Here is a 15,477-nt window from a genome sequence, read left to right on the forward strand (position 1 = left end):
TGGAGTACAGAATGAAGCAGGGCAAAGGCTCTTAGCATTCTGCCAAGAGAATACACTGGTCATAGCAAATACCTTCTTCCAACAACACAAGAGAAGACTCTACACATGGACATCACCAGATGGTCAACATCTAATTCAAATTGATTATATTCTTTGCAGCCAAAGATGGAGATGTTCTATACAGTCAGCAAAAACAAGACCGGGAGCTGACTGTGGCTCAGATCATGAATTCATTATTGCCAAATTCAGACTTAAATTGAAGAAAGGGAAAGCCACTACCATTCAGGTATGACCCAAATCAAATCCCTTATGATTATACAGTGGAAATGAGAAATAGATTTAAGGGACTAGATCTGATAGAATGCCAGATGAACTATGGATGGAGGTTTGTGACATTGTACAGTAGACAAGGAGCAAGACCTCCCCAAGAAAAAGAAATGCAAAAGAACAAAATGGCTGTCTGAGGAGGCCTTACAAATAGCTGTGAAAAGAAGAAAAGCAAAAAGCAAAGGAGAAAAGGAAAGATATACCCATTTAAATGCAGAGTTCCAAAGAATAGCAAGGAGAGATAAGAAAGCATTCCTCAGTGATCAGTGCAAAGAAATAGAGAAAAACAATAGAATGGTAAAGACTGGAGATCTCTTCAAGAAAATTAGAGATACCAAGGGAACATTTCATGCAAAGATGGGCTCAATAAAGGACAGAAATGTTATGGACTTAACAGAAGCAGAAGATATTATGAAGAGGTGGCAAGAATACACATAAGAACTGTACAAAAAAGATCTTCACGACCCAGATAATCATGATGTTGTGATCACTCACCTAGAGGCAGACATCCTGGAATGTGAAGGCAAGTGGGCCTTAGTAAGCATCACTACAAACAAAGCTAGTGGAGGTGATGGAAATCCAGTTGAGCTATTTCAAATCCTAAAAGATGATACTGTGAAAGTGCTGTACTCAATATGTCAGCAAATTTGGAAAACTCAGCAGGGGCCACAGGACTGGAAAAGGTCAGTTTTCATTCCAATCCCAAAGAAAGGAAATGAATGCTCAAACTACTGCACATTTGCTCCTATCTCACACGCTAGCAAAGAAATGTTCAAAATTCTCCAAGCCAGGCTTCAGCAATACGTGAACCATGAACTTCTAGATGTTCAAGCTGGTTTTAGAAAAGGCAGAGGAACCAGAGATCAAATTGCCAACACCTGCTGGATCATGGAAAAAAGCAAGAGAGTTCCAGAAAAACATCTATTTCTCCTTTATTGACTATGTCAAAGCCTTTGACTGTGTGGATCACAATAAACTGTGGAAAATTCTGAACGAGATGGGAATATCAAACCACCTGACCTGCCTCTTGACATATCTGTATGCAGATCGTAAGCAACAGTTAGAACTGGACATGGAACAACAGACTGGTTCCAAATAGGAAAAGGAGTATGTCAAGGCTGTATTTTGTCATCATGCTTATTTAACTTATATGCAGAGTACATCATGAGAAACACTGGGCTGGATGAAGTACTAACTGGAATAAAGATTGCTTGGAGAAATACCAATAACCTCAGATATGCAGATGACATTACCCTTATTGTAGAAATGAAGAACTAAAGAGTCTCTTGATGAAAGTGAAAGAGGAGAGGGAAAAAGTTGGCTTAAAGTTCAACATTCAGAAAACTAAGATCATGGCATGTGGTCCCATCACTTTATGGCAAACAGATGCGGAAACAGTGGAAACAGTGACAGACTTTATTTTTGGGACTCCAAAATCACTGCAGATGGTGATTGCAGCCATGAAATTAAAAGACGCTTACTCCTTGGAAGAAAAGTTATGACCAACCGAGACAGCATATTAAAAAGCAGAGACATTACTTTGCCAATAAAGGTCTGTCTAGTCAAGGCTATGGTTTTTCCAATAGTCATGTATGGATGTGAGAGTTGGACTATAAAGAAAGCTGAATGCCAAAGAATTGATGCTTTTGAACTATGATGTTGGAGAAGACTCTTGAGAGTCCCTTGGACTGCAAGGAGATCCAACCAGTCCATCCTAAAGAAAAGGACTGATGTTGAAGCTGAAACTCCAATACTTTGGCTACCTGATGCAAAGAGCTGACTCATTTGAAAAGACCCTGATGCTGGGAAAGATTGAGGGCAGGAGGAGAAGGGGACGACAGAGGATGAAATGATGGGATGGCATCACTGACTCAATGGGCATGAGTTTGAGTAAACTCTGGGAGTTGGTGACGGACAGGGAAGCCTGGTGTGCAGCAGTACGTGGGGTCACAACGTCGGACTGACTGAGCAACTGATCTGATCTGAACTAAACTGATCCATATAAAAATGAAAATAGCCCTCCGAACATCTCTTCAACTCACAATGGTAAATAAAGGAGTGATGACCCTTGTAATAAATATTCCTTCATGTAGTGTTTTTCCATTCAGCTGACACATCAGTGTTAAACTCTGAAACCTGCTCAGATTCCTGAATTCCATCAACAAGCATTTGCCTTAGCCCACTACCCTATATGAATATAAAACAGAATCCTTTCCTTCTTCCTTTAAGCCCCCATAGTCCACCAATTAAGAAGGTAAACAGCTAACGTATTTGGATTTCTTAGCAAGTGATTCATAAAATAAATACCAAATTTCAAAGAGTGGATTTTTATATAACACATTCTTTGTAGCCAGTTTATACAAGTGTTTCCTGTGGGAATATTGTTATTTATTTATTTTTACTGGAATATACTTGCTTTACAATGTTGTGTTAGTTTCTGTACAAGGAAGTAAATCAGCAATATGTACATATATCCCGTCCTCCTATACCTCCCCTTCTCAATTAATCCCACCCCTCAATGTCCTCAGAGAGCACTGTACTGAGTTCCCTGTACTATCCAGCAAGTTCCCACTAGCTATCTAGTGTATGGTAGTGTATATCCTAACCTGTCCATTCATCTCCTACACCTCCCCCACATGTTTCCACACATACGTTCTCTACATCACTATCTCTATTCCTGCAAATAGGTTCATCTGTACCATTTTGCTAGAGTTCACATATATGTGTTAATATGTGCTTTTTTTTTTTTTTGCTTTTCTTTCTGACTTACTTCACTCTGTATAACAGACTCTAGGTCCACCCATGTCTCTACAAATCAGCTAATTTCATTCTTTTTTGTAGCTGAGTAATATCCCATTATATATAGGTATCATAAATGAGATGAAAACACAATCCTCAGAATGGGAGAAAATAACTGTAAACTAAGCAACTGACAAGGGATTAACCTTCAAAATATACAAACAGTTTATGCAGCTCAATATCAAAAAAACAAACAATCCAATCAAAAAATAAGTGGAAGACATAAATAGACATTTCTCCAAAGAAAACATACCAATGGTCAACATGAAAAAAAAAAAAGTCTATATCACTAATTATTAGAGAAATGCAGATCGAAACTACAATGAGGTATCACCTCACATCAATCAGAATGGCCATCAGCAAAAAATCTTACAATAAATGCTGGAAAGGCTGTAGAGAGAAGGGAACCCTCTTGCACTATGGTGGGAATGTAAATTGATATAACTACTATGGAGAACAGTATGGAGGTTCATTACAAACTAAAAATAGAACTACCATATGACCTTGGTAGTCCAGGAGCCCCAGTTCTAGACATATACCCAGAGAAAAACATAGTCCAAAAGGATACATACCAGGATATATGCACCCCAATGCTCATTGCAGCACTGTTTACAACAGCTAACATGTGAAAGCAACCTAAATAACCATTGGCAGGAATGGACAAAGAAGAGGTGGTACATACATACAATGGACTATTACACAGTCATTAAAAAAGAATGAAATAATGCCATTTGCCACAACATGGGTGGGCCTAGAGATTGTCAGGCTGAATGAAGTAAGTCAGAGAGGAAAAATATTGTAAAACATCCCTTATAGGTGGAACCTAAAAAGAAATTATACAAATAAATGTATTTATGTAACAGAAACATACTGACAGACTTAGAGAATGAAATTATGGTTGTCAGGGGGAAGAAGAAAGGGGAAGAGATAGTTAGGGAGTTTGGGATCAACATGCACACTCTTCTATATTTAAAGTGGGTAACCAATAAGAACCTACTGTATAACACAGGGAACTCTGCTCAGTTATGTGATAGCCTGGACGGGGGGTGGGGAAGGGATTTGGAGGAGAATGAATATATGTATGGCTGAGTGTCTTTGTTGTCCACCTGAAACTATCACAACATTGTTAATCATCTATGTGTGCATGCTAAGTCACTTCAGTCATGTCCAACTCTTTGCAACCCTATGGACCATAGCCCATCAGGCTCCTCAGTCCATGGTGCTGGAAGCCAGCACAGGAGTACCCTCCCATGACAAGGTCATGCGGGAGAGCCCTGATGGCCAAGGTGAGTCAGGACTCAAGGGGCCCCCTGGATCTGCTTGAGCATCTACCCCAAAACCAGAATCTGTCTGTTTTACTATTTTACGACTTCCACCAACTCCTCTGATATTAACAGGGGGCTATCCTCAACCACCTTTCTCTGAAGGAAATCAACTTACGGCCCTAGTTAATAAGTCTCCTGGGCATAATAGGAGTGTTTCAATCCAAACCCCTCAGATGGCTCTCTTAACTTGCCTGACAGGTTTATCCGGACTCCTACACCTACACATATGATTGTTTACAGCCTCCCAACTGCAAGAGGCATGGGCAGCTTAAGATATTCAAATAGTATAGAGCCTCTTGGGGAGTTAGAAATTATTAGAATAGAACTAGTAGAAGATTTCATTGTTGAGCTAATGCTTGCTGCCAAGTTTCCATATCCCTTACCCACTGTGTCCCTGGGAGTATAATTAATTAATTAATATAGTTGGTATATAGAAAAAATAAGTAGTGGCCTTGGTGTTAACAACTTTAGACCCTTGAGGTAGTAAATTCTTTCCTTGCTAAAGCCCACTGCACATTTGCCTTATAGGAATGCAACTTTATCTAGTGCTTTCAGAGAGTGGCGCCAAACTTTAGAAAATTACTTTTAGAGAAAATAAGTTTTCTGGTTAACTAACCTTTATCAGAACAAAAAGTCATAAAATGTTAATAGGCCTCCTGGCCAGAAGATGATGTAAATCACCTAAAGCATTTGTATACGATAAGTTTGCAGAAAAGAAAGCCTGGTCTCGATGAGGGTCAAGGACTGCTGACTTTGCATGACTCTGCATTCACTATTATCCTCTATGTACAACTTAGGGTATAAAAACTCCTTTTGAAAATAAAGCTATTGGCCTTGCTCATCAGGCTTGGTCTCCCTGTGTCATTCTTGTTTCCTTTTCTCTCCTTTTCTTCTCTGTTCTTCTTTCAGGATGACTAATTGGAGCGTGGGGGCTCTCTGAGACCACTTAACTGCCCGGGCTTCTAAGACCCACTCAAGAAGGTGCCTAAGGTGGGGCACCTTCAGCTATTCGAGAGGGCACCTGTGGCCTCTGTGGTCAGAGAAAGTTCAGTGTTACGAACTTTATTGGTTTTCTGCATAAACCAGTTAGATCAAGCCTCTTTCTCTCCCCTTTTATCTATCCTCTTTCGCCAACGCCGTTCTCCTGAGGGAATCGCTGGATCCAACTGGGGCTGGACCCTGGTACCATGGGATATCACAGGCAAGAATACTGGAGTTGGATGCCATTCCCTTCTCCAGGGATCGAACCCAGGTTTCCTGCATTGTAGGCAGATTCTTTACTATCTGAGCAACCAGTGAAACCCAATCATTTATAATCCAATATAAAATTATTTTATTATTTTTATTTATAATTTAAAAATTAATTAATTGATATTATTATTATTTATTATTATGCCCCAATGTTCATAGTAGTAAATATTTATAATAGCCAGGACATGGCAGCAATCTAAATGTCCATCAACAAATGAATGGATAAAAGATATTTAAAATTTTAGATGATGACATCTTTTAAACACTATGTAATATTATATATATTCTAAGCTCTTGTGAATACAGTGAGTCATGTTAATATTAGTCACATGTTAAATTAATCACATATCTGGAGATAAGATAACACTGTGAACTCAAGGCAAGAAAGAGAAGGAATCTATCCCCAGATGCTGGATTCCCCCTGCTTAGCTTCTCAAGTAATTAGTGATGCCCAAGAGATGAGCAGTGTGGTGAAGGGATTTTGCATACCTTCAAGATCAATAAAAGCCAGAGCTTATTCAGACAGAATTGGAAAACTCTGAACCACAGAGTAGGGATCTGTTTCTAATCCCATTGCCCATTCATATAACAATATAAGATTTAGCTAAAGCAACCTATTAGAATAGACAATACCATGTATTTACAGTGGCTGATTTTCTGAATGTGCAATCCTGGTTTAACTACCAAAACCAGTGCACAATAAATCAAGAATCTCCATTCAACTTCTTTCTTCTAGATTTTAAAGATAATTGTTCTAGTTAATTCACAGAGTAAATGCAAATCAAACTCTTAAATCTGTTGAGACATTACCGAATTATGCCTGGAAGCCCTAGATGCTCACACAGGCTCCTTGTAAGCACCTCACACTCTCATATAATAGACCGGAGAATTCAACTTTACCTGAATAGGCTCCTAAATACCAGTTCAGATCAAGCATCACAATTGTCTCTCCTTTTCCATATACCTCAAAATACAGGGCACTTTGTAAATTTGCCCTATAGAACAGGGAAGAAAAAAATATTATGCTTCAGACAGAATGTATTCAAATATATATATATAAAAAAACTCAATTTGAGAAATGTATTTTATGCTAGAAAAATGGTTCCCAGTTCACAGGGCTCTGTGTCCATCTACCTTATAAAGATTCAATTTGAATCACAACCTTCAGTTTTCAAAATCATCTATGAGGAAGCTGCTGAGGGTCAGACCTGGGGAGAGACAACGGGAGCGTCACTCTCCACCAGCAGGAACTTTACTTTTTCTTCAGGGAAACTATGTGAGGGTCAGAAGAGGAGGCTGAACAAGCCCCTCCCTTCTCCCCCTGACTGTGGGAAAGTGAGATTTCATGCAGATTTCACAGCACTTTGGGTCAGATCAGGAATCACTCACCAGTATGCAAGCCACCAATCCTGCAGGGCGTAGGCAACCTGGAGCAGGAAACAACAGTCACTCACACACTGACGTCACTGAGCCTCACACCCCGCTCAATAGGATGGGGGATGGAAAGGCTCCAGAAAACAGAGATGGTCCTTTCAGCCCAGGCCTGTGCCAAGCCCCACACCTCAGATGGCTACAGGTCAAGGGAGGGCATCTTACATTTTAAACTCTTTAAAAGATATTCTTTTTTCCCTGGAAGTTCTCCATCACGTACATAATACCGATAACCTTCACTTATTTTGCTCCCCACAGATAACGTATCTCAAAGCAAACACAAGTGAATTGCAAAATGCAGTAATCATAGTGCAAATGTAAGAAAAAAACATTCGACAAGTACTGTGATGGTCAGCTGTCTGTGTCAGCTTGGGCAGGCCAGTGTCCAATGATTCAACACTCGTCTAGATGTTGCCATGAAGGTATTTTGTGGATGTGGGTCACATCCATCATCAGAACTTCAGTAGAGGAGATCACACTCAACACTGTGGTGGCCTCATCCAGTCAGTCAAAGGCCCTAAGAGCAAAACCTGAGGCCGCTTGGAAGAAGAAGAAATTCTGCCTCAGACAGCAGGGTCGGCTCCTGCCAGACGTTCCAGCCTTCAGGCCTGCCTTTCTGGTTTCACATTCACCCAGCTAGATCCTACAACTGCATGAGCCAGTTCTTTGAGATAAATATCTTCATATACATATTAAAAATAATGATAACATAAATACAGTATAAATATGTAAATACCAAGCTGAGGGCACACACCAAAATAAATGTCCTTATTTACCTGAGCTGCAATGTTCACTAGAATAAGGAAAATGATGATAAACCATTGAGCACCAGCTGTGAAGTAATCGTTGTAGGTCTTAATACCAACTTTTCCTTCCAAACGGTCCTCTAGAGGAAGTGTGACCTCTATATTCTCAGTCTGGGAGGGAAAAATCGCAGTGAGAGACAAAATTTTAAATAAGGAATCCCCGAATGTGAAAAGTTCAACAAAGCCCTCGACAGCAAAGCTGTGGGGAGACAGACACATCTCATACACTAGTACGAGTGCAAGATGGTCCATCTCCTATGGAGAGGAGTGTGGGAATATCTGGCCAAACCATGTGTGCATTTATCTTTGGACCCAGCCATCCCACTCCTAAGAATCTGTTAGAAATAAGAAAGTATCATTTGTACAAGGTTATTCACTGTTGGGTGGCTTTGCTTAAAGTCAGTCATGACTCTCAGCAGAAGCTTGTTCCAAAATAATACACACAATGATATGAAGCTTATGTATCCTTCTAGATAATTTGTGTCATTCAATCATAGAAACACGAAACATACAGCATACTTGTGGTTCAAAATACTAGCTAAATACAGTAAACTGAGGTCACAGAGTGAATTTGAGTAAAATGGGTTTGGATAGTAAGAGACAAGCCTATTATCTGAATCTATTTGATTCCTAAATTTCAGAGAGTGATTTCTGAGTTTAGAAATTGAAGAATTAATCCAAATGCTTATCAGAATCATCCAGAGTTTGGATACTGAAGAATATCTATGTATGTTTTTAAGGGAGATCTAGTGCATTTCCGCATTTCTGTCTGAAGGACTTAGAATGCATTATAGAGTCACAGGAGCCCAGGATGTCTTCAGCTCTGTCTTGACCACTGGGATTCAAGGTGGATTAGACGTGGTTCTCAGACTTAAAGGATAAGAAAGGAAGATGGGAACTAACTCCAAAGTCTGCTGTTTATCAGGTTCTTTGCACATGCTACCTCTGATCTATCATAAATCATCTGACCATGAGGCAAAATACTACGATCAGTCACCTGCAGTGCCAGAACATTCCAACATATAGAAAAAGTAACTGATTTAATGTGGCACCATCAGGACTCAGTCTAAGGGGGTCTTCATATTAAGCCTCTGGATGCATAAGGGAAGCTGGGGGCCGCCACAATGAGTAGGATGTAACTATGGTAAATGAAAGAGTTCACATATCACTGTGAGTCACATACATCCAGGAAGTCATAGCAGTACACCCACTACTGATCTCCATAAGATCCTCCATCCTACACCCAAAGGAGACCCACAAGCAGGCTTGCTCCCTTCATGCTCTTCTAACTCTACCAGTTCCATGGAACAGGGCCTTGGAATCTTAGGATCTACTTTAGGACAAATGAAGATGTCACAGGTGGAATTGACTGAAGCTCCATGAGTCTATCAAGAGCAGACATACAGTGGCATGTTGCAGAATGAGAAACTCACATCTTGAAGCTCTGGAGCAGCACCTCTCATCAAGGGTCTGGACTGATTCTTCAGGGTAGAAGATTCCAGATCTGGAGATGGTTCTTCCTCATTCCTCTTTAAAAGGAAATCAAAATCTACCCCAGATTTAAGGAGCCCAATGTAAGTCCCATGTTGTACTATTTTGCCCTAAAATAAAGAATTTGAGAGGAATATATTTGTATTAGATAATAGTAATATAATCTGAACACTAATCAACTAAAGTTAACTGGTCATAAATTATGATTTTCCTAAGAAAATGATCCTTGGATCTGACATTGTGGTTGACAAATCTAATGCAGTTCAACTCTACTCAGAACAGAATATTTTATTCTCTGCTAAACCCTGTGTCAGGTTCTGAGGGATATGAAAGACATGTGTGATCATGTGTTAAGAACACAGGCCACTGACATAACTACCGTGGGCACTTAGGGAAGCAAGAAGTACAGAGGTTGGTGGGAGGATCAGCACAGTCTTTTTAGACAACACTGGAATTGAGAAACACCTCATGTGAGAAGCAGAATTTTTAAAAAAATTAATCGGGGAAGATATTCCAGGAGAGAAAAATACTGACACAAAGTGGACACAGCACAACTATATAGGTAACAGTCATTTGTGAAAACTTCACTGACCACTGCCATTTTCATAGTATCATGCACTCAGCTGGGACAGTACATGTAGGAACCAGCCCTGGAGAGAGAACCCAGGAGCTGCATCTTCACAGTATTTTATAGCTTCTCCACAAATGCAGGAAGTTCCTAGCTGAAAATTCAATATTCCACCTGTTAAAGCAACTAAACAAGGAGGCCATGAGATCGGGGTGGCGCTAATGCCTTGGCAGCCAGCAAACCAAAATCTAAGCCACAATCAGTGTACCCAGATCCAAGGAAAAAACTTAGGAACAATCAACCACAAGCAGCCAACGAGGCTTCCCCAAATCAGGTCTCTATTTAAGCTACAGCCAATCTAATCATTTTCTTTGAACACATGTGACACATCCTTGCACAGTTTCCCTCCCTTACAAAGTCATATAAAATAATGCAGATATTTTCACAATTTTCTCACCCCATGAAACAAGACTCAGCTGATTTAGTCAGTGGCAAACAAAATATGGAAAGTTATGACCAACCTAGATAGCATATTCAAAAGCAGAGACATTACTTTGCCAACAAAGGTCTGTCTAGTCAAGGCTATGGTTTTTCTAGTGGTCATGTATGGATGTGAGAGTTGGACTGTGAAGAAAGCTGAGCACTGAAGAATTGATGCTTTTGAATTGTGGTGTTGGAGAATACTCTTGAGAGTCCCTTGGACTGCAAGGAGATCCAACCAGTCCATTCTAAAGGAGATCAGTCCTGGGTGTTCTTTGGAAGGAATGATGCTAAAGCTGAAACTCCACTACTTTGGCCACCTCACGCGAAGAGTTGACTCATTAGAAAAGACTCTGATGCTGGGAGGGATTGGGGGCAGGAGGAAAAGGGGACGACAGAAGATTAGATGGCTGGATGGCATCACCGACTGGATGGACATGAGTTTGAGTGAACTCCAGGAGTTGGTGATGGACAGGGAGGCCTGGCGTGCTGCAATTCATGGGGTCGCAAAGAGTTGGACACGACTGAGCAACTGAATTGAACTGAACTGAAACAAAATATTATAAAAAATCCTAAAATGAAAAACTCATAAAATGAAAGCAGCTCTGGTTAAGACAAGTCAGGTGGAAGAAGATGACCCAGGACCCTCGCTGGACCCCTTCTCACCCTATCCCCTGAGGTGTCCCCTTGGAGAAACTCAGTGAAGACTTTGAATATCATCTGACACTGCAGAATGAGAAAATTATTCAGGATACATTGTGTTATTTCATTTGGGAGGCAAAATTCATGCACCTTTTAAATGAAATTACCACTTTCCACTTCACATCTGTAAGACACACAAGGAAACGACTGGTGGTACAAAGGTTGTAGCTATACTCTGCAAGCAAGTACTGACAATTTCGAGAGGAGAGTCATCCTCTCCCTTCTGCGAATGGGACCAGATAAGAGTAAGGAATCTTTTAAATCCTACATCAGACCATATCACTCCTCTGCTCTGGACTGTCCAAAACTTCCATCCCACTTCCACCCACTGCCCAGTGCTCAGAGACCAGCTCCCTCCACATCCCCCTGTTCATTTTCCCCAGAGACACTGGTCTTCCTGTTGTTCCTCCAAACTGCCACGTCAGCTCCTTCCTTAGGACCCCCTGCCTCAGACCCACCTATCCCAGGTAATTGCATGGCTCCCACCTTCATGTCACTCAGGCCATGTGAGGCACTAGCTCTTTAAGCAGGCAGCCAGGATGCCAGCTCCATCCCTCTCTCTCTGTCACTTTTGTCCCCATAAGAACAGGAGCCCAATAAGGCAGAGGTTTGTCATCCTGCTGCACAGACTCCCACACATATTAGGCATGGAAAGAGACAATGAGATCAGCAACTGGGGACACCAGCAGAGTGGGCGTCTCTGACCCGGGTGCTCAGATACCCAACCTCACTTCTGGTGTTAATGGAAGATGCTCTTTAGCAAACTGCTAAATGACAATCTCATGGTTACAAACAGGTCTTAGTATCTCTAATTTTCAAATAATATACTTTGACTTAAATCCTGGAAGGGGAAAACAAAAAGTTCTATATAAAAGAGCATCATTATCCTTAACAAATTTCACAAGAACAGTGATGACTCAGTAACCCTGTGGTAGCACTTTTATACATTTCAGGGTTTATGTGGCTCAGAGCATAGTAGTGACATTTCTACAGGTCTTTGGATTCTTTGTCAAAGGCATGAACACCACTTTTGAGAAGAAGAAGCTGTAAAACTGAGGGAGAAGAAGGTGTTTACCTTGAATCCAAGGAGAGTGACCTGCTGAGAGGCCTGGCTTTCAGCACACCTGAGTGCTAGCAAGTTTCACAGGCGGCTAGAAATTACTTACACCTTTCAATATCAGAATCCAACTTGCAGCTTTTAGGTACTGCCACTGATGCGTCACTAAGATTGTGATCTTCTCCCTCAAGGCTTGACAAATACACCTACAAATGTAAAACGTACAGTATACAAAAGCACATTAATGGGGCTGCTCCAAATTGGGAACATATTTTGTAAACATGAGACAAAGACAGACAGCAAAGATCTGTAGTTTAAATACCAAATCAATAATACAAATTGAATAAACATAAATCAATAAATCTGACTAGGTCCTCACAGTCATCAGCAGCAAACTTTAAAGAATAGTTACACTAAAAAATTCTAAAAAGCAATCCCATGAAGAAGGTATTAACAGCTAAGGCTTTTTTGCCTAAAACTCAGCTTAACCCATGTACATGTTTCATAAAGAAAAACAACTAATACTGGAATTCTAAAACTTGACTGAACTAAAACACTTTTATCTCTATGCAGGAATGGAAAAGAGGAATCTATGTCATATAAAAAAGTGTACATTTTTCTTAGGCAGTTTGATGTACATATTGCAACAAAAAATAGATTCTTGGTAACTTTAGCCAGAGTGCATTTTCCAGATACTTCTTCCAAAATAGTACTAGATAGAAAATTAATGCCAGTGTGGCATCCATCAGTCTCTATAACATTCCCAGTCTCATCCAGGAAGCAAGTCTTTTTTCACTAAGGCTGAACACCTTCCAAATATGAAAATGAAAGAATGGAATCCAAATTACAGCAGGAATCATCCAACAGCAGCTTTAATTTCTTTTCTACAATAAAAAAAAACTGCTGCTACATTTTAAACGCAGACCCCCAGGAAGTGGTGCCAGTCCTATCCAGGAAGTAATTTTTTTTTTTTTTTACTTGCACTAAAAACTTTCTGAATGTGAAAATGAAAGATGAGAGTCCAAACAATCCAAATCTTACTCTGATTTGATCACCCAAGGCTCAAAGGACACACAATTTCCTTAGCCAAGACCTCCTCAGAATTCAAACTTCAGTGTTTTGTTTGTTTTCTTTTTTTCATAGTAACCCCTCAGACTCCTCCTACATTTTGAAGGCAGACCCCTAGGGACTCAGCCCCAGTGTCACCCCCAGAGGGTCTACAGCCTCTCCAGGGAAGCAAGTGAGTGGGTCCAGGGCCCCAGTGACCACAGGCAGGGCTCCAGGCAGGTACTCTGGGAGCCCGAGCCCCTCGTAGAGCAAATCTCAGGGACCTGGGCCAGAGCTCAGCCTGTGAGTGAGTCAGATGGAGAGTCTGGAGGCAGCAGACTGAAGCTCAGTCCCTCTCACGAGCCTGATGACATCAGACAAGTGACTAAACTTCAGACACTTTTTAGGGGACTTCCCAGGTGATACTTCCAGTGGTTGGGAATCCACATGCAAGTGCAGGGGACACAGGTTAGATCCCTGGCAGCCTGGTAGGGGGACTAAGATCCCACATGCCTCAGAGTGCCTGAGCCTGTGCATCACAGCTAGAGAGGCTGTGTGTCGCCAACGGAAGATGCCACATGAAGCAAGATGACCCTGTGTGCTGCAACTAGGACCTGATGCAGTCAAATAAATAAATAAAAATTAATTAATTAAATATAATACTATTTCTCCAAACCACTCTACTTTCCAGGTTTTTAGAGTAAATATTTCCAAGCCATGCCATAAAAATGATTGCTTCAACAGTCAGTTGTTTAATTGTTATTCCTATGTAAGAGCTAGGTTAATCTTATAATAACCATATGAAAGTGAAGTCCCTCAGTCATGTCTGACTCTTTTCGATCCCATGGACTCTAGCCTACCAGGATCCTCCGTCAATGGGATTTTCCAGGCAAGAGTACTGGAGTGGGTTGCCAATTCCTTCTCCAAGGGATCTTCCTGACCCAGGGATTGAACCTGCGTCTCCCACATTGTAGGCAGACACTTTACTGCCTGAGCCACCAGGGAAGTCTAGAAGAATGGAAGTACACCAGTCTGGCAGTACACCAAGAAGTATAATACCATGTATAATTCTATAATGGACTGCGTTAAGAGTGGACACATCCAATGGTACAGGGATGTGTACCAAATAAAACAAAGAAGACAGAGTCCCCACCTTCATTCATCCAGTCAGCAGAGGTTTGTGAGCCAGGCACTGTCTTACATGCCAAGGATACACCCTCAGGTCATGACAGGAGACAACACTATATACCATGTAAATGGGGACACACAGAACGAGTATAGAAAACGTCCTTTCAGGCCATGACATGTGCTGTGAAGGAAAAGAAAAGGGGGCTGCTGTCTTAGATAGGGAGGCACAGGAGCCCTGAGACTCTCTGGGGAAACATCCCTAGAAGAAGACACAGCAGGTGCAGGGGTCCTGGGACTGAACAAGCTGGGCTGAGGCACCTCCCTGCATTCACAGCTTATGGGGGCTTGGAGGGATACTCATAAATGGTCAAGTGCAGCCCTCTGTGGGCTGTTGGAAGACACAGGGCACAGGTACCCCTTGGAGGAGAAGGGAGAATGGCAGGGCCTGTTTTTCACCTTCTTTCTGTGCCCTGGCACATTATTCCCTAGCTTGGGGACAGATGGACCAGAATATACAGACAGGGGTGAGAAAAAAGTGAAAATGAAAGTGTTGGTTGCTGAGTCTTGTCTGATTCTTTGTGACCCCATGGACTGTAGCCTGCCAGGCTCCTCTGTCCATGGGGTTCTCCAGGCAAGAATACTGGAGTAGGTTGCCATTCCCTTCTCCAGGAAGGGGTGAGAAAGGGCTCCCACGAATCCAGCACAGCTAGAAAGGCTGGTGGGAGCAGACAGAAAAGAATCCTGTTCTCTTTTTGAGGACCTGGAGCTGCATCCTGAACATGGTTGGCAGGGGGTTCTGTGAAGGGCTGGAGCAGGAGGGTGAGCTGTGTAGACAGCAGTGTTGGAGTCTGATCAGGACAGACCCAAAGACCTGATGACACAGCATACAGGGGTCTGGTGATATGGGGCTGAAACATGTTAAAATCCAAGATAGACACAGATAACACTGCATCAGTTCCCTTAAGGCTGATAGCCTTCTGTAGGTGATGCTGCTACTGCTGCTAAGTCGCTTCAGTCGTGTCTGACTCTGTGCAACCCCATAGACAGCAGCCCACCAGGCTTCCC

General features: G+C 41.6%; 1 protein-coding gene across 5 annotated transcripts in view; it reads right to left on the minus strand.

Annotated features, from left to right (window-relative positions):
• LOC133243936 (ATP-binding cassette sub-family C member 4-like) overlaps positions 1 to 15,477 on the minus strand; it is a 590,639-nt gene that overhangs the window by 506,037 nt on the left and 69,125 nt on the right. For all 5 annotated transcript variants that reach the window (XM_061410637.1, XM_061410641.1, XM_061410639.1 and 2 more), the window contains 5 exons: positions 12,347 to 12,443; positions 9,373 to 9,540; positions 7,910 to 8,050; positions 7,092 to 7,129; positions 6,603 to 6,697 (listed from right to left, as the gene is read on the minus strand). In XM_061410637.1, coding sequence (XP_061266621.1) covers positions 6,603 to 6,697; positions 7,092 to 7,129; positions 7,910 to 8,050; positions 9,373 to 9,540; positions 12,347 to 12,443 — 539 coding nt within the window. The remainder of the gene's footprint in view (positions 1 to 6,602; positions 6,698 to 7,091; positions 7,130 to 7,909; positions 8,051 to 9,372; positions 9,541 to 12,346; positions 12,444 to 15,477) is intronic.

Source organism: Bos javanicus, unplaced genomic scaffold (assembly GCF_032452875.1).
Source record: "Bos javanicus breed banteng unplaced genomic scaffold, ARS-OSU_banteng_1.0 tig00001600_1, whole genome shotgun sequence".
Taxonomy (NCBI): domain Eukaryota; kingdom Metazoa; phylum Chordata; class Mammalia; order Artiodactyla; family Bovidae; genus Bos; species Bos javanicus.